The 27,195-nt window shown below is 41.3% G+C and overlaps 1 protein-coding gene across 3 annotated transcripts in view; it reads left to right on the forward strand.

Annotated features, from left to right (window-relative positions):
- LOC109894953 (kinase suppressor of Ras 2) overlaps window positions 1-24,784 on the forward strand; it is a 133,485-nt gene extending 108,701 nt beyond the window's left edge. For all 3 annotated transcript variants that reach the window (XM_031829678.1, XM_031829679.1, XM_031829680.1), the window contains 8 exons: window positions 4-163; window positions 636-831; window positions 6,552-6,648; window positions 6,814-6,947; window positions 13,565-13,699; window positions 18,807-18,936; window positions 20,969-21,102; window positions 21,209-24,784. In XM_031829678.1, coding sequence (XP_031685538.1) covers window positions 4-163; window positions 636-831; window positions 6,552-6,648; window positions 6,814-6,947; window positions 13,565-13,699; window positions 18,807-18,936; window positions 20,969-21,102; window positions 21,209-21,218 — 996 coding nt within the window. In that variant the 3' untranslated portion in view covers window positions 21,219-24,784. The remainder of the gene's footprint in view (window positions 1-3; window positions 164-635; window positions 832-6,551; window positions 6,649-6,813; window positions 6,948-13,564; window positions 13,700-18,806; window positions 18,937-20,968; window positions 21,103-21,208) is intronic.
- Window positions 24,785-27,195: the final 2,411 nt, after the last annotated feature.

Genomic DNA, 27,195 nt, shown 5'->3' on the forward strand with positions numbered 1-27,195 from the left:
CAGAACGATGAGGTGGAAGATTCAGAGGATGAATTTGAGGAGATGAACCTGTCTCTGCTGTCGGCCCGTAACTTCCCCCGCAAGGCCAGCCAGACATCCATCTACCTCCAGGAGTGGGACATCCCCTTCAAACAGCTGGAGATCGGAGAACTCATCGGGAAAGGTAATAGAATAGAATACAAAACAATTGTATTAGTCCAACTGTTACATCTGTTCTATATTGCCCCATACAATGCAGTCACAGTCATTTGAAAAGAGCACATGGTCAGCCATTATGCAGAATCCTTGGAGCTAGATTAAAAAATAATAATAATGTAACTAGGCAAGTCAGTTCTTATTTACAATAACAGGCTACCGGGGAGCAGTGGGTTAACTGCCTTGTTCAAGGGAAGAACGACAGATTTTTACCTTGTCAGTTTGGGGATTTGATCCAGCAACCGAACACACTAACCACTAGGCTACCTGCTGCCCTGAAGTGCCTTGCTTCAGGGTCACAATGGTGGGACATTTTAGCTGGGATCTGATACTAGTAGTCCTTTAGTTACTAATTCAGATCCAACTTGAGATTTGAACCAGCGACCCTCTGGCTACAGGTCCACCTCTCTAATCTCTAAGTTACCTTCTGTTCTCTTCAGGTCGCTTCGGGCTAGTGTTCCACGGGCGCTGGCATGGTGAGGTGGCCATCCGCCTCATCGACATCGAGCGGGACAACGAGGACCAGCTGAAGGCCTTCAAGCGGGAGGTGATGGCCTACCGTAACACCCGACATGAGAACGTAGTCCTCTTCATGGGTGTCTGCATGAGCCCCCCACACCTGGCCATCATCACCAGGTGAGTCCCCTAAACCCTCACCTGTGTGTGTGTGTGTGTGTGGTCCTGTTCATGGGTGTCTGCATGAGCCCCCCACACCTGACCATCATCACCAGGTGAGTCCCCTAAACCCTCACCTGTGTGTGTGTGTGTGTGTGTGTGTGTATGTGTGGTCCTGTTCATGGGTGTCTGCATGAGCCCCCCACACCTGGCCATCATCACCAGGTGAGTCCCCTAAACCCTCACCTGTGTGTGTGTGTGTGTGTGTGTGGTCCTGTTCATGGGTGTCTGCATGAGCCCCCCACCCCTGGCCATCTTCACCAGGTGAGTGATGATGTTTGTCATTCCTGAGCTCTGTTCCAACATGGATCCCAGCCAACTGACGAACTGACTGTGGTCTTCTAATCGAACTGCATCAGTAAGCATGTCGTTGTGGGTCCTCTTCAAGTACAGGATAAGGAATTGGGTCTGACAAACCTGCCATAATTATACTGGACAGTTTAGGAACAGCAATACATTAAGTAACATCTGTGATGGTTGGTGGTAGTCCCATACCACCAGCTGGTCTCTTAGTGTAGGGAAGCAGCTCTCCCCTTTTAACGTCACAGTAACCCCCTCCTTAAATTCCCCTCTCCTGTCTCTGATCCCACAGTGTTAACCTCCTAGAGTGGTGAAGTGGATGCTATCGCCCAATCCTTTTTCTGAACGTTGACATCAAAATCCCTGCAAAGCTATCGTAAAGCAGTGAAGCTGTGTAAAACAAAATACAATACTCTTGTGAAGTAGCTTAACTACATAGTATGAGTGACCCAGTCTTTGTTACCCTGCGGCCTGAGTCAGAGTCTCTCTCTCTCCAACAAGGGTGATGTTTTTGTAGATTCACTTTCGATCATCATACAGCGCTCCATTCCCTTCTGGAGCACTAGTGTGTGACATGGGTGTCTCAATGAAGCCAAAGGCAGTGTCCTGGCTGTGCTGTCTGGCTGATTTGAAGTGCACTGGGTTGAGCCAAGCCGGGTGTGTAGTGATTCGCCACAGCCCTTGCGCGTTGTCTAAAGATCTGTGCTTACACAAAGACTGGCCTTTCAGGATGCACCGTTATAGGTTTAGAGGCATGGTATTGTTTGTCATGTAACAGGACACCCCCCAAAAATGAACTTGATGATTAATCTCAAGGTGTTTATCTGGCAGGAGATTTTTATGAATAAAATATGAAATGTTAGTGGCTGGCTAAGAACAGAAACAGACAATGTTACGGATAAGAAAATTCATGTTTGCTAAGGTGAAGGCGGAATCCAAATGACCTCACGAGTAGAAGTGTATACCTGGAGGTGAAGCAGTTGTAATCATATTGTAGTTAAATCCCTGTCTAGACGTGACTAAATGTTTTGTAGTGTTCATGTTTAGGGAAATTCCTCTGGTCCCTTTTCCAACAAAGGAAAGACCCCACAAAGTAACAAAACAACAAGAACTCCTTTGATTCTCTCCCTCGTTTTCTATTCGTCAGTTAAACTGCTGTGTCATTGTTTCTTCAGAGGAAATGTGAGGGTAACTCATCAAACCAGTCTGAAGCCCCCTTCCCCTGTTATGATAACAGCTCAGTGCACAAGGTAGCAAAAATAATGTTTCACAAAAAAACTGAATCTAAAACCAGAGGATGTTATGCTTGATTTTGGATTAGTACCGTGTAAACTTCAAGAATTATGCAGTTGAGTAAATTGAAATGAGGGATGTTATAGAAACAATGCCATTCCTTCCCTTATGGACCGAGTATCAACCCTGAATTGTCTGCATGACCCAAGATTGCAATAACCCTTTGAGCTAAAGCCTAGGCATTTACTCTGGGAGCTATAACACAACTTTTTGGCTGTCAGGCAAAATCACTCATCATGCAAGCATAGTTCGGCGAACCACCAACACTCGCAAACAATATTTCAAAGGACTGCTTTACCTTGTACAAGTCCTGAGTGCTGAGATGAGTGAGTGCATGTAATCAAAGTAAATGTCATAGCTAGCTGCATAGAGCTGCTCTTAATATACAGTACCTGCTATAGAGCCGCTCTAGTCTTAATTATTCCACTCAGGCTTATTACCCCGGAGACCAACAGGAAAAACATGTCAAATTGAACCTGAGTGAGGATGAAATTGGCTTATACCAGGCAGGGATGAAAGGTTAGTCAGTGATGCGGACAATTCAGCCAATATTAATATTGATTGTTTGTCTTTGATTCGCCATGAGTGGCTGTGTGTGTGGATTGATTTGCAAGAGCACCCGCAGCGTGGAATAATCATTAGCCGTTTCCTGTCACTGCAGGTTTCTATCCATAAGGAATAATTACTCTGCTTTTCAAGGCTCTCTAGGCTCTCTGAGTGTTTTGGTGACTTTATTGGCTTTTGCTCAGCAGAGAGAGCCACGAATACAACTCCATCCGTGTATTACTATCCTGACTGTATTCATCCCGACTGTTGACAACATGCACACACACACACACACACACACACACACACACACTTGAAAGCTATGGCAGTAATTTATGTCATCCCTGGATGTTTATCGGTAGCTGAAGTTGTTGACGGTGCGTCATCAGGTGATATAAGGTCCCCATCCCGTCTCACGGAGCCAGAGCCCAGAGAGATGCTAAAAATGTCTCCTGTCACCTTACCTCGTTGTATGAATGAATATGCATGAAGCTCCGGTATCAGTTTGGCCCTCAGGCCATCTGGATGTCACCTAGCTGCGTCAATCCATCACATTCAGGGGGAGGGGGAAGGCTTTGTGGTGAGAGGAGGGGGTGAGGGTTTGGGGTGATAGAAGGGTTGACGGGGGAGGAGGGGGCCGAGGCTTTGGGGTGATAGAAGGGGTGACGGGGGGAGGGGCTTTGGGGTGATAGAAGGGGGGGGAGGGGAGGGGCTTTGGGGTGATGGAATGGGGGTGAGGGGAAGGGGCTTTGGCATGATGGAAGGTGGGTGAGGGGGAGGGGCTTTGGGGTGATGGGAGGTGGGAGGCTTTAGGATGTGAGGAGATGTAATGATACTCTCTCTCAATTCAAAGGGCTTTATTGGCATGGGAAACATGTTTGCAGTGCATAAGCAAGTGACATAGATAATGAATAAAAGTGAAATAAAGAATAAAAAATAAACAGTTAACATTACACTCACAAAAGCACCAGAAGAAAAGTTTCAGCTGGACTTTCACATTATCAAAGAGATAATGTGAAGAGACTTGAAGAGCCTTTACGACCAGGTCCACCTATACAAGGCAGCAGTGCCCACCTTCGCCCGGACCCTAAAGGACATCGCCCTCAAACGCAGCCCCAACACTTCACACAAAAGCAACAGATCAACAGATCACCAGCAAGACACTCTCCCAGACCTGCGGGACCACCCTGTGAGGTTGTATAATGAAGAGGTCTGGTCTGACGAGAGAGAAAGAGAGAGAGAGAGCTTATCTTGCTGAGCTATCTCTTTCAGTCCAGCTGAAACTTTTTGGGGTTGCCCTGTGACATTACTGTTAGATGGCAGTCAACCCCTGGCTGTGATTCACCAGGAGTGGATAGATGGCAGTCAACCCCTGGCTGTGATTCACCAGGAGTGGATAGATGGCAGTCAACCCCTGGCTGTGATTCACCAGGAGTGGATAGATGGCAGTCAACACCTGGCTATGATTCACCAGGAGTGGATAGATGGCAGTCAACACCTGGCTGTGATTCACCAGGAATGGATAGATGGCAGTCAACACCTGGCTGTGATTCACCAAGAATGGATAGATGGCAGTCAACACCTGGCTGTGATTCACCAGGAGTGGATAGATGGCAGTCAACACCTGGCTGTGATTCACTAGGAGTGGATAGATGGCAGTCAACACCTGGCTGTGATTCACTAGGAGTGGATAGATGGTAGTCAACAGCTGGCTTTAGTTGTTCTCTGCTCTCATCCATCGCCTGCCCTCTGAGGCCAAACGAGAGGCCTTGGGGATAGATTGCAAACCAGTTATTCCTCCACTACAAAGCCAAATGCTCAGCTTGTGTTATTGGAGATGTAATGTAATGTGTAATATTCAATTAACAACAAAACAGAATGGATAGGTCCCGTACACTGGACTGATACCATCATCATTTATGAATATTCAATTAACAACAAAACAGAATGGATAGGTCCGTACACTGGACTGATACCATCATCATTATTGAATATTCAATTAACAACAAACAGAATGGATAGGTCCGTACACTGGACTGATACCATCATCATTATTGAATATTCAATTAACAACAAACAGAATGGATAGGTCCGTACACTGGACTGATACCATCATCATTATTGAATATTCCATTAACAACAAAACAGAATGGATATGTCTGTACACTGGACTGATACCACCATCATTATTGAATATTCAATTAACAACAAAACAGAATGGATATGTCTGTACACTGGACTGATACCATCATCATTATTGAATATTCAATTAACAACAAAACAGAATGGATAGGTCCGTACACTGGACTGATACCATCATCATTATTGAATATTCCATTAACAACAAAACAGAATGGATATGTCTGTACACTGGACTGATACCACCATCATTATTGAATATTCAATTAACAACAAAACAGAATGGATATGTCTGTACACTGGACTGATACCATCATCATTATTGAATATTCAATTAACAACAAAACAGAATGGATATGTCTGTACACTGGACTGATACCACCATCATTATTGAATATTCAATTAACAACAATACCCCCCTGGGGAAAAAAAGAAAAAACATATCATATGATTTCATTAAACAATGCTTCTCTTTCTATGAAGATGAATATATTATTCTATTCTATACTACTCTACTCTATTCTACTCTCCTCTACTTTACTCTACTCTACTCTATTATTTTCTAGTCTACACTACTCTACACTACTTTACTCTACTCTACTCTATTCTACTCTCCTCTACTCTATTCTACTCTACACTACACTACTCTACTCTAGTCTACTCTCCTCTACTTTACTCTACTCTATTCTACACTACACTACCCTGCCACTATATTCTACTCTACTCTACACTACTCTACTCTACTCTACTCTATTCTAATCTACTATATTCTACACTACACTACACTACCATATTCTACTCTAAACTACTCTACACTACTCTACACTACTCTATTCTACTCTATTCTACTCTACTATATTCTACTCTACTCTATTCTACTCTACTCTACTTTACTATATTCTACACTACTCTACTCTACTATATTCTACTCTAAACTACTCTACTATGTTCTACTCTATTCTACTCTCCTCTACTTTACTCTACTCTATTCTACTATATTCTACTCTACTATATTCTACTCTACACCACTCTACTATGTTCTACTCTACACTACTCTACTCTACTATATTCTACTCTACACCACTCAAATCTATTCTACTCTACTCTACTATATTCTACACTACTCTATTCTACTCTACACTACTCTGCATAACACCATTCTACACTACTAGACTATACTCTACTCTACTCTACTATATTCTACACTACACTACACTACACTACTATACACTACTCCACATTACACTACTCTACACTACTCTACTATACACCACATTACACTACTTTACACTACACTACTCTACTTTAATCTATTATTTTCTACTCTACCATACCTTAATCTATTATAATCTACTGTATTCTAATGTATGATGTGTTGTTAAGTTGTAATGTCTCTCTCTCAGCTTGTGTAAGGGAAGGACCCTGTATTCGGTGGTGAGGGATGCCAAAGTCATCCTGGATGTCAACAAGACCAGACAGATCGCCCAGGAGATGGTTAAGGTACTGTAATGTTTTTAAGACTCATTACACATTACCTTAACAACATAATCAATGTGTTGGAGACTGCCTGGATCATTCAATCAATACATTTCTTCTACAACAATATTGGTGACAAAATATGACTCAGTCTAGACTCTCAATGAGTTATGTTTGTGTTGTTTTCAGGGAATGGGCTATCTTCATGCCAAGGGGATCCTACACAAGGACATGAAGTCCAAGAATGTTTTCTATGACAACGGCAAAGTGGTCATCACCGACTTCGGACTCTTCACCATATCTGGGGTTCTGCAAGCCGGCAGGTTAGTACTTACTGTTGTACTTTACATTCCAGTTCAGTAGAGTGCAGTACAGTACAGTAGATGTGCTGGGATAAGATACATAGATACATCTGTTAAATAAAGCATAAAGTAGGAAAACAAAACCAAACCAAATAGAAAGGAGTGTGTCATTATAACCCCGCCTGCTGTGGTAGTTACTTTACTGCAGTGATGATTATACACTTAGTGGTTCAAATGTCTGTATTATCTAGAAAATTATATGGATCGGTGCTAATCTCTATTTAATTTGTCTCCCTGAGAGTGATTAAAGTCTATCTCTGCTTTCTTCTGCTGCTATGCTGAAATGACTGCTCCCTGAAATGACTGCTCCCTGAAATGACTGCTTCATGAAATGACTGCTTCCTGAAATGACTGCTCCCTGAAATGACTGCTCCCTGAAATGACTGCTTCATGAAATGACTGATTCCTGAAATGACTGCTCCCTGAAATGACTGCTTCATGAAATGACTGCTCCCTGAAATGACTGCTCCCTGAAATGACTGCTTCCTGAAATGACTGCTCCCTGAAATGACTGCTCCCTGAAATGACTGCTCCCTGAAATGACTGCTCCCTGAAATGACTGCTCCCTGAAATGACTGCTCCCCGAAATGACTTCTCCCTGAAATGACTGCTCCCTGAAATGATTGCTCCCTGAAATGACTGCTCCCCGAAATGACTACTCCCCGAAATGACTGCTCCCTGAAATGACTGCTTCATGAAATGACTGCTCCCTGAAATGACTGCTCCCTAAAATGACTGCTCCCTGAAATGACTGCTCCATGAAATGACTGCTCCCTGAAATGACTGCTTCCTGTAATGACTGCTCCCCGAAATGACTGCTCCCCGAAATGACTGCTCCCTGAAATGCCAGCAGCCACAAGTTTCACACAGCAAAGCATCTTAATAAATCTTATGTCAATACTTATATCTGGAGCAGCTTTACAGGCGTTAGCAACATGTTCAAAGGAAGTGTGTGTGTGTGTGTGTGTGTGTGTTTTTCTTTCAAAAACACTGCAAAGTACGTTTTCTTTGTCTCTTTAGATTTTGATTGACATATATGGTGAGACGACACCAACTGCTATAATTGACTGGTGATTAGGTTTGTCATGATGGATGTATTTCCATTTAATTGGCCACATCAATTAAAAATCTCCAGTAGGTATGAGATGTGTTCCTGCTATTGACTGTGAGACGATTACACGTGCTATGTACTACTAATTATTAGAATCAGCCGGCTTCCCAACAAGAGATATTGCGTAGTGTGTTTTCAACAAGTTTGTACAACATAGTTGAAACGTGGTGTTGCGTAGGAGTGCATTTCAACACCATGGATGGAAGAGGGTAGGAAAAGTGTATGAGTTGAGTCACTGTTTATGTCAAATGAAGATGGATGGTTTTATATTGGCATTCTTAACACTCATTAAAACCTGAAGCCTCTTCTAAATAAATTCTGAAGTGTTACTTTAGACAGATATGCAATCCTGTAACATGATGCAACATGCACCTAGATCTTATACAGCCTTGTCCAGTCTATCGTTAGTTTCCAGTATAGCCAACTGCCATTTAGGTTTGCTCTGGAATCAATACTTTGTATAGTACTATAGTCTTTTACTCAACCTGGTCTCAGAGCATTTCATATTCTTCTGTACGTAAATCTGATACCCCCCATTTAGTATGATATGTTTTACGTTTTTATGGCAATTATTGATTTGTGGATGTCCATCACTCATTTTGTGTGATATGCTACGAATTACAATTCAAATGATATGTTACAAATTTGCAAAACATATGATATGTTACAAATTCTAGCTAGGTGACTAGGCAGCTAACTAGGCAGTTAGCTGGCTAGTTAACGTTAGCTAGGCTAGAAGTTGGGGTTAGGGTTAAGTTTAGGTTAAAGGGTTAGGGGAAAGGGAAGGATTAGCTAAAAAGGTTAAGGTTAGGGGAACGGTTAGCTAACAAATTGCTAAAAAGTGGTAAGTAGTTGAAAAGTTGCCAATTAGCTAAAATGCTAAAGTTGTCCGTGATGAGATTCAATCTCACAACCTTTAGGTTGTTAGATGTTTTCATTATACACCAACCCACCCTACTTTTGTTTTTTTACTTAAGTAACCATCTGTCTAATGTAACCATACCAAACGTAACATACGGTATCATACTAATTTGAGTGTCCCGTCTGTACATTTACTATGTTACGTCTAGTCAATGAGACCAGGCTGGTTGACTAGACAGAAGCAGGAGCAAAACAGAATGTGTGTATGGACACAACATCTAAAGATTCTAACAGATCAAAGAATATGTGATTCACTCTGATCATTGTGTTAGGATTGTTTTAAGGAACTGTTGTTACTGCAATGCCAAACAGAGAAAACCTGGAAAGGTTTTTCTTTTGTATTTCCTGTTGTGCTATTTGACTTGCAGTGTACAAAAGTCTCTATGAAATGACTGTGCACCAATGCTCACAATGGCCACACTAAGGTTTACTGTTTGTCAGGTTATCATTTGATGTTTTTGGCATCTCTCTGGACGATGAAGAAAGCCACCCCCAAAATTATTGGGAAAATAATCTAAATATGTTTTTGTTGCTGTTTTTGAGACGTCCCATCCTGATTAAACCCTCATAGACATCTGGTATTGTCGTCAATACCCAGAAGCCTCTATTTCAAAGTTGAACATCTAAATTAATTACAGAAACAAATAGCTAGGTGTGAGATGGTTAATCTAACGTCAGTAGTTGTGACTTGTTTATGTTGTTGTTTATTTTCATTGGCTGTCGAGACAGCTTGCTAATAAACAGGTCTGACGGAATGACAAGACAAACATTTACCTACCGCCCCTCACTCTCAGCAGGAACGTTATGTTGTGGTGGCGGCAGGAGTATGTGTGTGTGTGTGTGTCATACAAACAGGAGTGTTTCTCATTTTTACCGGGAAATGTTTGACAACCATTCATGTAGTGTCACCCTGCCAAACACACATGAGGATATGCAGATGTCTGAAATGTCAACAATACTGGGCCTCTGCTAACTGGCAGTTGAATAATCAGCCTGTTTTCATTGAACCAGGCAAGTCACTTAAGAACAAATTCTTATTTACAATGACTGCCTAGGAACAGTGGGTTAACTGCCCTGTTCAGTGGCAGAACGACAGACCAAACCTTTCGGGTTACTGACTCAGTACTCAAACCACTAGGCTACCTTCTGCCCCTGGTTATCTCTTTTTTTTGGTAGGAAAACTTTCTCACCTACCAAAGCCAACCCTCTGAATGATCAATTATCATTATCACCAAGAGAAAACAAACAACGCCCTGCATATTTATATTCATCATTAAATAAGAACTACAGTGGGTAGCTAAATGAAACCATCAGTTTCATGACTCAATGTGTTGTTGTGTGCATCATGATGAAAACTGATGAATGAGTGGGCAGATAGCAGATCCTTTGGATGGATATACCCACAGTAGTGCAATGCAGTGCTGTGTATTATTGCAGCGCTGCCAGTGTCCCTGTCTATTTGACTGAGTCAGTGAGCGCTCAGGATGCATTTTGAAGTAGTTGAGAATGTCAGAAGGGTTGTGGTCGATTTGATTTGATTTATTAGGATCCCCAGTGGTCGACACCAGTGGTGGCAGCTAGTCTTACTGGGGTTCAACACATAACGGAAAATATATTACAGACAAAAGACTTTACAATTTACATACATGAACATGTAGTGTGTTTGTGTGCCTCTATCAGTTCCACGTACATGTCAGTACATACACACAACAAGTATGTGACATGGGGGAGAGGCGTTGTGTCATGAAGTGTTGCTTCATTTATTTTTTGAAAGCAGGTTTGCTGTTTACTTGCGCTATATGAGATTGAAGGGAGTTCCATGCACTCATGCCTTTGTATAATACTGTACATTTCCTTTCATTTGTTCTAAACCTGGGGACTGTGAAAACAAACCTAGTGGCATGTCTGGTGGGGTAAATGTGTGTGTCAGTGCTCCGTTTCAGTTTACTATGCAAACTATTTGGAATTTCCAACACATTAATGTTTCTTATTAAAACAAGAAGTGATGCAGTCAGTCTTTCCTCAACTCTTAGCCAAGAGAGACTGGCATGCAAATTATTAATATTAGCCCTCTGTTCTGGGCCAGCTGCAGCTTAACTAGGTCTTTCTTTGCAGCACTTGACCATATGACTGGACAATAATCACGATAAGATAACACTAGAGCCTGCAGGACTTGTTGTGTGAAGTGTGGTGTCAAAAAAGCAGGCAAGATCACTGGACAGATAGTAGCAGTTCCAGCAACTGATGCCAACCGAGTCGCGGAATCCAAACTCAAAAGGTAGCTAGCTAGTAACCAAACTTTTTCAATTGACTTTCTATCAGGTATCAAGGTAAGACCCAGATGCAGACCGTGTCGAAGTAACAATGTTTATTACAGCCACAGGGGCAAAGGTACAGGACGGCAGGCAGGGTCAGGGTCAGGGGCAGGCAGAGTGGTCAGGTGGGCACGTACAGGGTCAGGACAGGCAAGGGTCAGGGTCAGGGTCAGGGTCAGGGTCAGGGGCAGGCAGAGTGGTCAGGTGGGCACGTACAGGGTCAGGACAGGCAAGGGTCAAACACCAGGAGGACGAGAAAAGAGAGACTGGGGAAAAGCAGATGCTGAGACACAAAAACGCTGGTTGACTTGACAAACAAGACAAACTGGCAACAGGCAAACAGAGAACACAGGTATAAATACACAGGGCATCATAGGGAAGATGGGCGACACCTGGAGGGGGGTGGAGACCATCACAAAGACAGGTGAAACAGATCAGGGTGTGACACTTTCAGAACTTTCCAAAACAACAAACTTCCCAAAACAACAAACCGAGAGAGAGAGAGAGAGATATAAGAGAGAGAGAGATAAGAGAGAGAGAGAGAGAGAAGAGAGAGAGAGAGATAAGAGGGAGAGGAGAGAAGAGAGAGAGAGATGGGAGAATGAGAGTGATAGAGATATAAGAGAGAGATGGAAGAATGAGAGAGATGAGAGAGAGAGATGGGAGAATGAGAGAGATAAGAGAGATGGGAGAGAAAGAGAGAGAGAGAGATGGGAAAGATAAAGAGAGAGAGAGAGATAAAGAGAGATGGTATGAACATGATGGAAAGAGAGGGAGAAGAGAGCCATCAGGATTTAGACTTTCTAATGGGGTGTGATGTCATCCAGAAATATGTCTCAGGGTGCGTTTGGGGTGTGATGTCATCCAGAAATATGTCTCAGGGTGCGTTTGGGGTGTGATGTCATCCAGCAGGATGTCTCAGGTGCGTTTGGGGTGTGATGTCATCCAGCAGGATGTCTCAGGGTGCGTTTGGGGTGTGATGTCATCCAGCAGGATGTCTCAGGGTGCGTTTGGGGTGTGATGTCATCCAGCAGGATGTCTCAGGGTGTGTTTGGGGTGTGATGTCATCCAGCATGATGTCTCAGGGTGCGTTTTTGGTGTGATGTCATCCAGCAGGATGTCTCAGGGTGCGTTTGGGGTGTGATGTCATCCAGCAGGATGTCTCAGGGTGCGTTTGGGGTGTGATGTCATCCAGCAGGATGTCTCACAGTGTGTTTGGGGTGTGATGTCATCCAGCAGGATGTCTCAGGGTGCGTTTGGGGTGTGATGTCATCCAGCAGGATGTCTCACGGTGCGTTTGGGGTGTGATGTCATCCAGCAGGATGTCTCACGGTGCGTTTGGGGTGTGATGTCATCCAGCAGGATGTCTCAGGGTGCGTTTGGGGTGTGATGTCATCCAGCAGGATGTCTCAGGTGCGTTTGGGGTGTGATGTCATCCAGCAGGATGTCTCAGGGTGTGTTTGGGGTGTGATGTCATCCAGCAGGATGTCTCAGGGTGTGTTTGGGGTGTGATGTCATTCAGCAGGATGTCTCAGGTGCGTTTGGGGTTTGATGTCATCCAGCAGGATGTCTCAGGGTGCGTTTGGGGTGTGATGTCATCCAGCAGGATGTCTCAGGATGCGTTTGGGGTGTGATGTCATCCAGCAGGATGTCTCAGGGTGCGTTTGGGGTGTGATGTCATCCAGCAGGATGTCTCAGGGTGCGTTTGGGGTGTGATGTCATCCAGCAGGATGTCTCAGGGTGCGTTTGGGGTGTGATGTCATCCAGCAGGATGTCTCACGGTGCGTTTGGGGTGTGATGTCATCCAGCAGGATGTCTCAGGGTGCGTTTGGGGTGTGATGTCATCCAGCAGGATGTCTCACGGTGCGTTTGGGGTGTGATGTCATCCAGCAGGATGTCTCAGGGTGCGTTTGTGTAGATGGGAAAGAAAAGGACAGATTCATCCTTGACACAAAACGATGCCTTCCAGTTGTTTTAGATGTCTTCTGGTGTGTGTATGAACTATGAATTTTGAGTTTCAATTAAACAATAATACTGTATTTCGATCAAGATAACAACACAAAAGTAGAAGAAATGTACAACCCCATAACTGCTTTATCTGTATAGGGATGATATTAATTCATTCTGAACAATTAGAACAAAAAAATGGTGGCCATTAACTTTGAGAAAACTTTGAATGACCTCACACCGTTCCGCATTCAGACTGTTGTTGACCTGTCTCTATTCTGCAGCCGTAGAGAGGACAAGCTGAGGATCCCCAGTGGATGGTTGTGTCACCTGGCCCCTGAAATAGTCTCTCAGCTCTCCCCGGAAACAGAGGAGGACAAGCTGCCTTTCTCCAAACAGTCAGACGTCTTTGCTTTCGGGTGAGTACCGCTTCGTTGCAAATGGTACCCTATTCCATATGTAGTGTGCTACTCTCGGCCAGGGCCCATATCTCTCTGGTTAAATGTAGTGCACTATTTAGGGAATAGGATGCCATTTGGAATACACTACGTGTCCCTTGCCACTTCTCTTTTGTTGTGAGGAGTTGTTCAGGAGCCTCTTCACTCTCTGTCTAGTTTTCATTGGATTTTCAAGCCCGATTGTATTGACTTGAATGAAATTGGATAAACTTTATCCCACTAGGGGAAATTGGGTTTGTCACTAGCAAGACAAATACTAGAATGCTTTTTTTTGTTTTTTTGTTATCCCTCTGAACCATTTACCATCTCTTTCCATCTTCCCTCTCATCCATCTTTCTTCTCATCCATCTTCCCTCTCATCCATGTTTGGAATGGTTATAATAAAATGGTCATAATTGCTAGAATGGCTATAATAACCGAAAGCCAGGAGTTTTCCAGTCTACCTGACCTAACCAAGAAAAACTCTAGTACCATAGATATAACACTGACCCTAATTATAACACTAGTTATAAAACTGACCCTAGTTATAACACTAGTTATAACACTGACCCCAGTTATAACACTGTCTCTAGTTATAATACTAGTTATAACACTGACCCTAGTTATAACACTGACCTTAGTTATAATACTAGTTATAAAACTGACCCTAGTTATATCACTGTCTCTAGTTATAATACTAGTTATAACACTGACCCTAGTTATAACACTGACCCTAGTTATAACACTGACCCTAGTTATAATACTGTCTCTAGTTATAATACTAGTTATAACACTGTCTCTAGTTATAACACTGACCCCAGTTATAACACTGTCTCTAGTTATAATACTAGTTATAACACTGTCTCTAGGTATAACACTGTCTCTAGTTATAATACTAGTTATAACACTGTCTCTAGTTATAATACTAGTTATAACACTGACCCCAGTTATAACACTAGTTATAACACTGACCCCAGTTATAACACTGTCTCTAGTTATAATACTAGTTATAACACTGACCCTAGTTATAACACTGTCTCTAGTTATAATACTAGTTATAACACTGTCTCTAGTTATAATACTAGTTATAACACTCAACCTAGTTATACCACTGACCCCAGTTATAACACTAGTTATAACACTGACCCTAGGGATTAAACTAGTTATAACACTGACCCTAGTTATAACACTGACCCTAGTTATAACACTGACCCTAGTTATAACACTGACCCTAGTTAACACTAGTTATAACACTGACCCTAGTTATAACACTAGTTATAACATTCACCCTAGTTATAACACTGACCCTAGTTATAACACTGACCCTAGTTATAACACTGACCCTAGTTAACACTAGTTATAACACTGACCCTAGTTATAACACTAGTTATAACACTGACCCCAGTTATAACACTAGTTATAACACTGCCCCTAGTTAACACTAGTTATAACACTGCCCCTAGTTATAACACTGCCCCTAGTAATAACACTAGTTATAACACTGACCCTAGATATAACACTATTTTAACACTGACCCTAGTTATAACACTAGTTTAACACTGACCCTAGTTATAACACTAGTTATAACACTGACCCTAGTTATAACACTGACCCTAGTTATAACACTGACCCTAGTTATAACACTGACCCTAGTTATTCCACTAGTTATAACACTGACCATAGTTAACACTAGTTATAACACTGACCCTAGTTTTAACACTAGTTATAACACTGACCCTAGTTATAACACTAGTTATAACACTGCCCCTAGTTAACACTAGTTATAACACTGACCCTAGTTTTAACACTAGTTATAACACTGACCCTAGTTATAACACTAGTTATAACACTGACCCTAGTTATAACACTAGTTATAACACTGCCCCTAGTTAACACCAGTTTAACACTGACCCTAGTTATAACAATAGTTATACCACTTGCTCTAGTTAACACTAGTTATAACACTCACCCTAGTTATAAGACTAGTTATAACACTGACCCTAGTTATAACACTGACCATAGTTAACGCTAGTTATAACACTGACCCTAGTTTTAACACTAGTTATAACACTGACCCTAGTTATAACACTAGTTATAACACTGCCCATAGTTAACACTAGTTATAACACTGCTCCTAGTTAACACTAGTTATAACACTGACCCTAGTTATAACACTGGCCCTAGTTAACACTAGTTATAACACTGACCCTAGTTATTACACTAGTTATAACACTGACCCTAGTTGTAACACTGACCCCAGTTATAATACTAGTTATAACACTGACCCTAGTTATAACACTGACCCCAGTTAACACTAGTTATAACACTGACCCTAATTATAACACGGACCCTAGTCAACAATAGTTATAACATTCACCCTATAACTGGGGTCACTGAACCTCGTTATAACACTGACCCTAGTTAACATTAGTTATAACACTGACCCTAGTTATAACACTAGTTATAACACTGACCCTAGTAATAACACTAGTTATAACACTGACCCTAGTTATAACACTGACCCTAGTTATAACACTGACCATAGTTAACACTAGTTATAACACTGACCCCAGTTATAACACTAGTTATAACACTGACCCTAGTTATTACACTAGTTATAACACTGACCCTAGTTATTACACTAGTTATAACACTGACCCTAGTTGTAAAACTAGTTATAACACTGACCCTAGTTATTACACTAGTTATAACACTGACCCTAGTTATTCCACTAGTTATAACACTGACCCTAGTTATTACACTAGTTATAACACTGACCCTAGTTATTACACTAGTTAGAACACTGACCCTAGATATACCACTAGTTATAAAACTGACCCTAGTTATAAAACTAGTTATAACACTGACCCTAGATATAACACTAGTTATAACACTGACCCTAGATATAACACTAGTTATAAAACTGACCCTAGTTATAAAACTAGTTATAACACTGACCCTAGATATAACACTAGTTATAACACTGACCCTAGTTATAATTAAGTGATAATGCCCTCGAAGCTGGTGTTTGGAGGATGTATTGGCACGGATGTATTTTGGCTCGAGACTGTCTTGAGCCGGCAAACCTTGCCAATATATCCTCCAAACACCGGATTCGAGGGCATTATTACTTTATAAATCAAAATCAAATCAAATTGATTTATATAGCCATTCGTACATCAGCTGATATCTCAAAGTGCTGTACAGAAACCCAGCCTATAATATATATTATACAACGGGATACCAACATATTCAAATAATGATTTACATATTTTCATTAAAAACATTATTTTTATGAATTTATTTATACTATTTCATCCTTCCACACGATATAGTCCGGACACAAATCTAGGGTTGCTACCCAAGCTGGCTGGTCGTTCGTTGTAGACGCAACCCAGTTGTTCAGTCTTTTTGTTTTGTATCTATGGACTCGAACCCAGTCATTCGTTCTAAATGTTCCATTGCCATACTGGCTGGCAATGTTCTTATCCCTTGCTTGTTACCTAGCCAACTACGGCTAACTTACAGTCACATCAAAGTTTGTAGTCTGAATAACAACAAAGTAGCTGCATTTGCATTTGTTTGAGCTGTTTTCTAGTGACATTTATTTAGATACATCCCATAATGAGCTAATGATGCATGATTTCACCTGGCACAGAACATGTGCTCTCACGTCACGACACTGTTGTTCAGAGGAGCTAGACAACAACACAGATAAAACAATTACTTCAAACTGAAGCTGGAAAGACTGCAAACTAGCTGCACTGTTTTCTATTGACATTTCTTTGTATATATCCATAACAATTATACTGATTCATGATAGCGACTTGCTGAGAAAAGCTGCTTGCTGCATCCGACTCCCGACCCCTACACGTTCATCACTATAGGACAGCTGAAGATAGAATTTCAATAGCCTACTGAAACAATGTGGTAAATGTCAGAGAGACACACACACAGCAAGGTTTATTCAAAATCTCTGCTATTTAAAACCAATTGCTAGTCTAAAAGAAATGGGAGATAATGTTTGGAGTCTTTTTACAGTGGAGATCAAGTTTTATAAATTGTCTGGCTGGGCTATAACACTGACCCTAGTTATAACACAAGTTTTATAAATTGTCTGGCTGGGCTATAACACTGACCCTAGTTATAACACAAGTTTTAACATTCCTTGCTCTGCCATTCCTTGCCTTCTGTTTTTTATCTTCTGTGATCGTCACAGACCCCTTTTGCGTGGGCGGACCCTGCACTGTTGACTCCTAACACAATTGCATTTTCAGATGTCCTCCCATATGGAGGGCCTGTCACTGGATCAGTCTGAGGGGAAGGGACGCAGTGCTCACATACACGCTCACATACACACTGGATGGGCCCCATTTGGCACGCTAGTCCCTATATAGTGCATTACTTTTAACCAGAGCCCTGTGGGAATAGGGTGTCATTTGGGACGCAGCTGGTGTCCATCTGGCCTGTTGGTGCCTTAGTGTTATCTAGAGGTGACCCCTAGAGCTGTTGTACATATTCAGCAATTCTCCATGTGTTTTTTTTTTCTATCTTGGCCAAATGCTATTTTTATGCTACTCATCCCTGGTTGTTGATATGACAGTGGAGAAAATGGCTGCTCATAATGCAAAGAGAGGATAGTGTGACGATGTTGATGAAGTATACTGTATTAAATGGACCTAACAAGTTTGATATAAAGTTAGTTCCTCAGCAGCAACCTTGTGGTGTGTCAAACTCATTGTCGGAGCGTATATAGCTTTTCAATGTATTCCGGCAAGCACAACAGACATACATCATAGAGATGCAGGTATTAAACCTGGTTTGATACCCCTTGTGTGTGGACGTCTGTTGTTGTATTTTGTCATAATCTCACCGTAATAGGAAAATATTACATACACACATCCAATCTCCCTGAGCAGGTGCTCAATAGGAAAACAAATCAATTAATTGTGAAACGTGACACTGCACAGTGAAATCTATGCTGCCGTGTCATTGATGGTATCATAATGTTACATTTCTAAACCATGGGATATTTCACACATCTGCCCCCCCCCCAACTGATTCCCCCCTGTGCTGTGTCTGTCTGCAGCACTATCTGGTACGAGTTGCATGCACGTGAGTGGCCTTATAAGAACCAGCCAGCAGAAGTTATCATCTGGCAGGTGGGCAGCGGACTGAAACCCAATCTCACACAGATCGGTATGGGCAAAGAGATATCGGTGAGTGTTGCCCATTTACAGCAAACTTTGCCACACCTACTGACTATTTTTCGTTGAACCTTTATTTAACCAGGCAAGTCAGTTACGAAAAAATGTCTTATTTACAATGACGGCCTACACCGGACAGCGCTGGGCCAATTGTGCGTCGCCCTATGGGACTCCAGGGACTGTAGTCACACCTCTTCATTTTTTTTTTTTTTTTTTTAATCCTTTATTTAACTACGCAAGTCAGTTAAGAACAAATTCTTATTTACACTTGCAAGGCCTCTCTTGCACTGAGATGTAGTGCCTTAGACCGCTGCGCCACTCGGGAGCAGGTAGAAGTTGCTCACTAGTTGTAGGTGAACATATAACAAGTCCATGGGTAAAGATACTGTATATTACTGAGTAGGGTTCTTCATAGTAGTGCAGTGTTAGCTTTCTTCACATAGATAAACACCACACACCTGGTTGTTTCAGGTCTGATCTGTGTACATAGCAATTTACGGGTGTTCAGAATGAGCATCCTCATACATATCAATTTATGGGTGTTCAGAATGAGCATCCTCATACATATCAATTTACGGGTGTTCAGAATGAGCATCCTCATACATATCAATTTACAGGTGTTCAGAATGAGCATCCTCATACATATCAATTTACGGGTGTTCAGAATGAGCATCCTCATACATATCAATTTACGGGTGTTCAGAATGAGCATCCTCATACATATCAATTTACGGGTGTTCAGAATGAGCATCCTCATACATATCAATTTACGGGTGTTCAGAATGAGCATCCTCATACATATCAATTTACGGGTGTTCAGAATGAGCATCCTCATACATATCAATTTACAGGTGTTCAGAATGAGCATCCTCATACATATCAATTTACAGGTGTTCAGAATGAGCATCCTCATACATATCAATTTACGGGTGTTCAGAATGAGCATCCTCATACATATCAATTTACAGGTGTTCAGAATGAGCATCCTCATACATGTCAATTTATGGGTGTTCAGAATGAGCATCCTCATACATATCAATTTACGGGTGTTCAGAATGAGCATCCTCATACATATCAATTTACGGGTGTTGAGAATGAGCATCCTCATACATATCAATTTACGGGTGTTCAGAATGAGCATCCTCATACATATCAATTTACAGGTGTTCAGAATGAGCATCCTCATACATATCAATTTATGGGTGTTCAGAATGAGCATCCTCATACATATCAATTTACAGGTGTTCAGAATGAGCATCCTCATACATATCAATTTACAGGTGTTCAGAATGAGCATCCTCATACATATCAATTTACGGGTGTTCAAAATGAGCATCCTCATACATATCAATTTACGGGTATTCAGAATGAGCATCCTCATACATATCAATTTACGGGTGTTCAGAATGAGCATCCTCATACATATCAATTTACGGGTGTTCAGAATGAGCATCCTCATACATATCAATTTACCGGTGTTCAGAATGAGCATCCTCATACATATCAATTTACGGGTGTTCAGAATGAGCATCCTCATACATATCAATTTATGGGTGTTCAGAATGAGCATCCTCATACATATCAATTTACGGGTGTTCAGAATGAGCATCCTCATACATATCAATTTACGGGTGTTCAGAATGAGCATCCTCATACATATCAATTTACGGGTGTTCAGAATGAGCATCCTCATACATATCAATTTATGGGTGTTCAGAATGAGCATCCTCATACATATCAATTTACAGGTGTTCAGAATGAGCATCCTCATACATATCAATTTACGGGTATTCAGAATGAGCATCCTCATACATGGAATGAGACTAAATCCTGTACACCTGTCTGGGATGTTTTTAGTAGTTTTTTTGTCCTGTCCTCAATTGGCTGTTTGTTATTTGTGTTTTCTGAACCACTTCACCAAATAATATCTCTCACAGGGAAAAATAATGTTATTTGAATCCGGTGGCATTCATCCATTTGTCCAGTTCTCCACTGTGTGTGCCTGGCTCTCTAAACGGGGTCTGTTCTGGATCTCCCTCCCTAGGACATCCTGCTCTTCTGCTGGGCGTTCGAGCAAGAGGAGAGGCCCAGTTTCTCCAAGCTGGTGGATCTGCTGGAAAAGTTGCCAAAACGGAACCGCCGCCTTTCCCACCCAGGGCACTTCTGGAAGTCAGCTGAGTATGTCAAATGAGACTAAAAAACAACACAGTAAACTTGCCTAGACTATGTATCCTCATGGTGTGTGTGTGTGTGTGTGTGTGTGGGTACGTGCGTGTGTGTGTAGGTGCAGTTGACCGTGACCCTCTGAGCCTAGACTTCTCAACGTCCTCTGAACTCATATTTTGGGTTTATTGTTTAATCACATGGAAGATGTGTTTTATTTCATTACTCAAATTACCTGTTCAGTTTGTTGGTTAGTTTCTTTATTCTGGAATGTATTTTTCTCAATGTCACTTGTTTTAATGAGAGTTTTTTTTGTGTCATGTCTCACTTCATTGTGTACGGAAAATGCATCAGAATGAACTAGTTTTTAGAATGAATGTAATTATGTAATGAATTGTGAAATGTACATTTTTAAGTAATTGTTTTGCCATTTCCTGTCTGTCAACTGTGTTTGTCATTTGTCAGTGTACCTCATGGTCTCTTGTGTTTGTGTTCTCCACATGTTATCTCAAAGCTTTATTTTAAAGGCATTATTCACTATTGAATGTGAAGACTCCACTGGTAGGAAACTGTTCTGTGCTTTGATTATTGCCTGTGAACACTGTTGAGGATGCATCCTATTCCCTACACGGACCTGTCAAAAACGTCAAAGGTAGTGCACTAGATGGGAAATAGGGTGCGAGATGTTTGAACAACAGCTTTTTTTCTCAGCTCTGGGTCATTCAGTAGAAGACCTAGACTGACTGACTAGAAATCTCTCACACTAATGTGAAAACGCTGACACTTCAAATGTATCTCATTACTTAGTAGAAATGTGCTTCAACACCTTGGACAAATGCTGTCACTGAGAAGTAGGTGTATAGTGGTTACTTTGGTGTTTTAACGCAGAAAAGGAAAAAACAAAACAAAAAAGAGATCTATAGCCAGCTAGCTAAGGTCACTACCTACGTACGTTAATGATGACACAATCGATTCACTTCAGGAATTTGTCAGCCCTATAATTGATAAAGCACTTTCTGAACAGACACCATAACAGACACCATCTAGTAACATGACTCTGTCCATGACCTGGCCTTTTCTATCATATATTTCACAGCGATATTTGAAATCTAAGCAAGCTAGAGTGCAGTCAGATTGTGTCTCAGTAAGAACTGTAAAGCTACTGCCATGGGCTCTGTACAGCCATGGCTTAGATGCAGACAATCCAATCCTGTATAAAGCCCTTTCTACAACACTATATTATACAGTAAAATATGTTGGAAATGCATACAAACAAATTGCTGCTGTTTTTTTGGAGTACATCTGTCTATTTTGGAATTACTGGAAATCAGATATTGTACGTGGGTCATTTATATTTGTACTGTTTACAACTTTTAAGTGCATGAAATGGACTACAAAGGATCTATTCTCGTTATTACGATACAAAGTTGACTCTTTCAGCTCTGCAGTAAGTATATGATCCCTGGGGTATTTTCTGATGGAACTGTTGTCAGCGTAGGATCACCAACCAATACAACAGTTAGTGAGACGATACAGCCTGCTTTGTAAAAAAAGGAAATGTTCAAAAGCGATGTTTAAGAGAATGATTGTAATATTATATTTGCACAGTATAATCGTGAAGAGAAATAACTAATTGTGCTGGAAAAAAAAACAAATCAACAGAAAAACCAATCAACATTTAGTGAAAAATGTACAGTGGCTAGTGAAAGTATTCACCCCCTTGGCATTATCCCTATTTTGTTGCCTTATAACCTGGAATTCAAATGGATTTCTGGGGGGGTTGTATCATTTGATTTACACAACATGCCTACCACTTTGAAGATGCAAAATATTTTTTTTTGTGAAACAAACAAGAAATTAGACTAAATAAATTGTGAAAACTTGAGTGTGCATAAATATTCACCCCCCAAAGTCAATACTTTGTAGAGCCACCTTTTGCAGCAATTACAGCTGCAAGTATCTTGGGTATGTCTCTATAAGCTTGGCACATCTAGCCACTGGGATTTTTGCTCATTCTTCAAGGCAAACCTGCTCCAGCTCCTTCAAGTTGGATGGGTTCCACTGGTATACAGCAATCTTTAAGTTATAGCACATATTCTCAATTTGATTGAGGTCTGGGAATGGCCTAGTCAAAGCCAATACATTTAAATGTTTCCCCTTAAACAACTCGAGTGTTGCTTTAGCAGTATGCTTAGGGGCATTGTCCTGCTGGAAGGTGAACGTCCGTCCCAGTCTCAAATCTCTGGAAGACTGAAACAGGTTTTCCTCAAGAATTTCCCTGTATTTAGCACAATCCATCATTTCTTCTATTCTGACCGGTTTCCCTGTCCCTGCCGATGAAAAACCTCTCCACAGCATGATGCTGCCACCGCCATGCTTCACTGTGGGGATGGTGTTCTCGGGGTGATGTGAGGTGTTGGGTTTGCACCAGACATAGCGTTTTCCTTGATGGCCAAAAAGCTCAATTTTAGTCTCATCTGACCAGAGTACCTTCTTCCATATGTTTGGGGAGTCTCCCACATGCCTTATGGCGAACACAAAATGTGTTTGCTTATTTTTTTCATTAAGTATTGGCTTTTTTCTGGCCACTCTTTCGTAAAGCCCAGCTCTGTGGAGTGTACGGCTTAAAGTGATCCTATGGACAGATACTCCAATCTCCGCTGTGGAGCTTTGCAGCTCCTTCAGGGTTATCTTTGGTCTCTTTGTTGCCTCTGATTAATGCCCTCCTTGCCTGGTCCGTGAGTTTTGTTGGGCGGCCCTCTCTTGGAAGGTTTGTTGTGGTGCCATATTCTTTCCAATTTTTAATAATGGATTTAATGGTACTCCGTGGTATGTTCAAAGTCTCTGATATTTTTTTTATAACTCAACCCTGATCTATAGTTCTCCACAACTTTGTCCCTGACTTGTTTGGAGAGCTCATTGGTCTTCATGGTGCCACTTGCTTGTTGGTGCCCCTTGCTTAGTGGTGTTGCAGACTCTGGGGCCTTTCAGAATAAGTGTATATATACTGAGATCATGTGACACTTAGATTGCACACAGATGGACTTTATTTAACTAATTATGTGACTTCTGAAGGTAATTGGTTGCTCCAGATCTTATTTAGGGGCTTTACAGCAAAGGGGGTAAATACATACGCACGCACCAATTTTCAGTTTTGATTTTTTATTTATTTTTTGAAAGAAGTCATTTTTTTCATTTCACTCCACCAATTTGGACTATTTTGTGGATGTCCATTACATGAAAATAAAAAGGAGAAACTAAAATAAAAATCAATTTAAATTACAGGTTGTAATGCAACAAAATAGGAAAACACCTAGGGGGATGAATACTTTTGCAAGGCACTGTAGACCTCGTTTTATCGTCAGTTGCTGTAAATCAATATTCCATGTGAACTCACTACAGCAGTTTTGGTGTACAGGATTTATTACTTTATGAATGTATGTATTGTGTTGTTGTGGTTTTGTCGTATATTTTTGTTCATTCAGATTTATTTTTCTCCATATACCTATATTATGTAAGCGTTGATGTTTATTTTCTGATTCAAGCCTTGTATTGTAGAGTATAGCTCCAAAAGCTTGTATTTATCAATGCCTTGTGGTCCATGGCTCAGTGACTGGTAGATTCATCAGAAGCTCTTTATTTGCACTCATCTTCTACGAAAAAGTATGCCAATAAAAATGTTTTCATTTTGAATGTTTTTTGTTAGTTTTTACTCATCTTTTATCTTACCCTTTTCTCTTTTATGCATTTTGCACGTGTTACTTTGAAAATGTTTTACACACCCTTGCACAGAACTTTATTGAAGAGCAACTTCCCCTAAAAATAAACATATCTTTTAGAAAACAACCTATATGGCATCGATATGAGCCAGAAACATTTATTCTACTGTCAAAATTGACTACTAAAGTGTAACAAAGTTTTGTGAGACTTGTGATTGTGTTTGCATCACCACTTAAATGAAGTTTGGATTTATTTCAATCCTGCCTACATGCCCACAGCTGGCAGCAAACAAGTAATCATTAATTCAGAGTACAGCTGCATGCTGCCCGATTGTAATGCCTGTGGTAAATTTGACACTGAATATCCCTATGTGGTGAGTTGAGGACCATTGGTAAATTACACATTGTACACAATGTTAAAATTCCAATTGCTCCAAATTCCAATGACTTAAAAACCTCAAACCAACTATAAATTGTAGAAATGTATATACAAATATTGAAACCATTTAATGAAAACTAAAAGGTGTGCAACATGAAAATATTTTCTCATTGTGTAATTTATTGCGGTCCCTAACTAGCCCCAAGGATAGGCTATCCAAAGTCATACCAACTTTGCCACAGTCACACATCAGCTGGCTGAAGCTAATTGACGTAAGAATTTGGCTAACTCTTCTCACCTGCAAACATACAACCAATATCAAACCACACCCCGAAACCAACTCCCGCTTGAATTAATTCGTGACCGCTAACATTTTTTAATAAACCATCGGCTACGATGCCAAATCAGGAAGTTCAGCCATCCTTTAAAACGGACCCTAAAGTCAGTTGCTAACCTCAAATAAAAAGGAATATAAGATCCATAAAAAGAAAAACTGAAGCAGGAAAACACAAATCTGGATTAAAGGTACTGTATCAACCAGGAAAGTTTGAGTTGCATCAAATGTGCTGGTGAACAATGTCATCAATCTCAACCAAGAACCCTTCAAGAGTCCTTCCCAGTGTTTAAACAGTAACACAATTCAAAACGATTAGCCTATCATCTGGTCTTTCACAGACATAACACCTAAGCTACACTGAGTGTACAAAACATTAGGAACACCTTCCTATTTTTTTTTTTACCTTTATTTAACTAGGCAAGTCAGTTAAGAACAAATTCTTATTTTCAATGACGGCCTAGGAACAGTGGGTTAACTGCCTGTTCAGGGGCAGAACGACAGATTTGTACCTTGTCAGCTCGGGGATATGAACGTGCAACCTTTCAGTTACTAGTCCAACACTCCAACCACTAGGCTACCCTGCCACCCCTATTATTGAAATGCTGCCCCTTTTGCCTTCACAACAGCCTTAATTTGTCAGGGCAGGGACTCTACAAGGTGTCAAAAACATTCCACAGGGATGCTGGCCCATGTTGACTCCAATGCTTCCAACAGTTGTGTCAGGTTGGCTGGATGTCCTTTGGGTGGTGGACCATTCTGGATACACACAGGAAACCCAGCAGTGTTGTAGTTCTTGACACACTCAAACCAGTGCTCCTGGCACCTACTACCATAACCTGTTCAAAGTCACTTAAATATGTTGTCTTGCCCATTCACCCTCTGAATGGCACACATACCCAATCCATGTCTCAAATCCTTCTTTAACCTCTCCTCCCCTTCATCGACACTGATTGAAGTGGATATAACAGTTGATAGCAATAAGGGATCATATCTTTCACCTGGATTCACTTGGCCAATCTGTCAAATAAAGAGTAGGTATTCTTAATGTTTTGTACACTCTGTGCATATATGTGTAAAGGAGATGAGTTGGAGATAATTTACACATTCCCCAGACATGTATATTTTGTATTAAGGAAATTGGCAGCAACAGTGCGTTTGCATGGATCTCTTTAGGTCCGTAGGGACATGGAGGGTTGACTATATGCCAGGATCCTCCTTCACGTATCCCAGCATTCACACTGAATTGATCATTCTACTAATTGACACTTGCTGTCATATTTTTGATGTATTTTTTGGCCACAGATTCCTGCATGCCCAGAGGGAGTGTTGGCACGCTGATGACGCTGTCTGTGTGTGTCTGTGCGAGGGGGGGGAGGGGGGGGGAGGGGGGGGGGGGGTCAGGTGTGTGACTCACAGGCTGAGGAGGGAGAGAAGTGGGAGAGAGGGAGGATGGAAAGAGGGAAGGGAGAGGTGGATTGATGGATGGATGGATGGGAGCACTAGATTCTCCAGACATTCTCTCCTGTCTTCAATCTCTCCCCCCTGTCTTCAATCTCTCCCCCCTGTCTTCTATCTCTCCCCCCTGTCTTCTATCTCTCCCCCTGTCTTCTATCTCTCCCCCCTGTCTTCTATCTCTCCCCCCTGTCTTCTATCTCTCCCCCCTGTCTTCAATC

The sequence above is a fragment of the Oncorhynchus kisutch genome, linkage group LG8 (assembly GCF_002021735.2).
Source record: "Oncorhynchus kisutch isolate 150728-3 linkage group LG8, Okis_V2, whole genome shotgun sequence".
In the NCBI taxonomy this organism is placed as follows: Eukaryota; Metazoa; Chordata; class Actinopteri; order Salmoniformes; family Salmonidae; genus Oncorhynchus; species Oncorhynchus kisutch.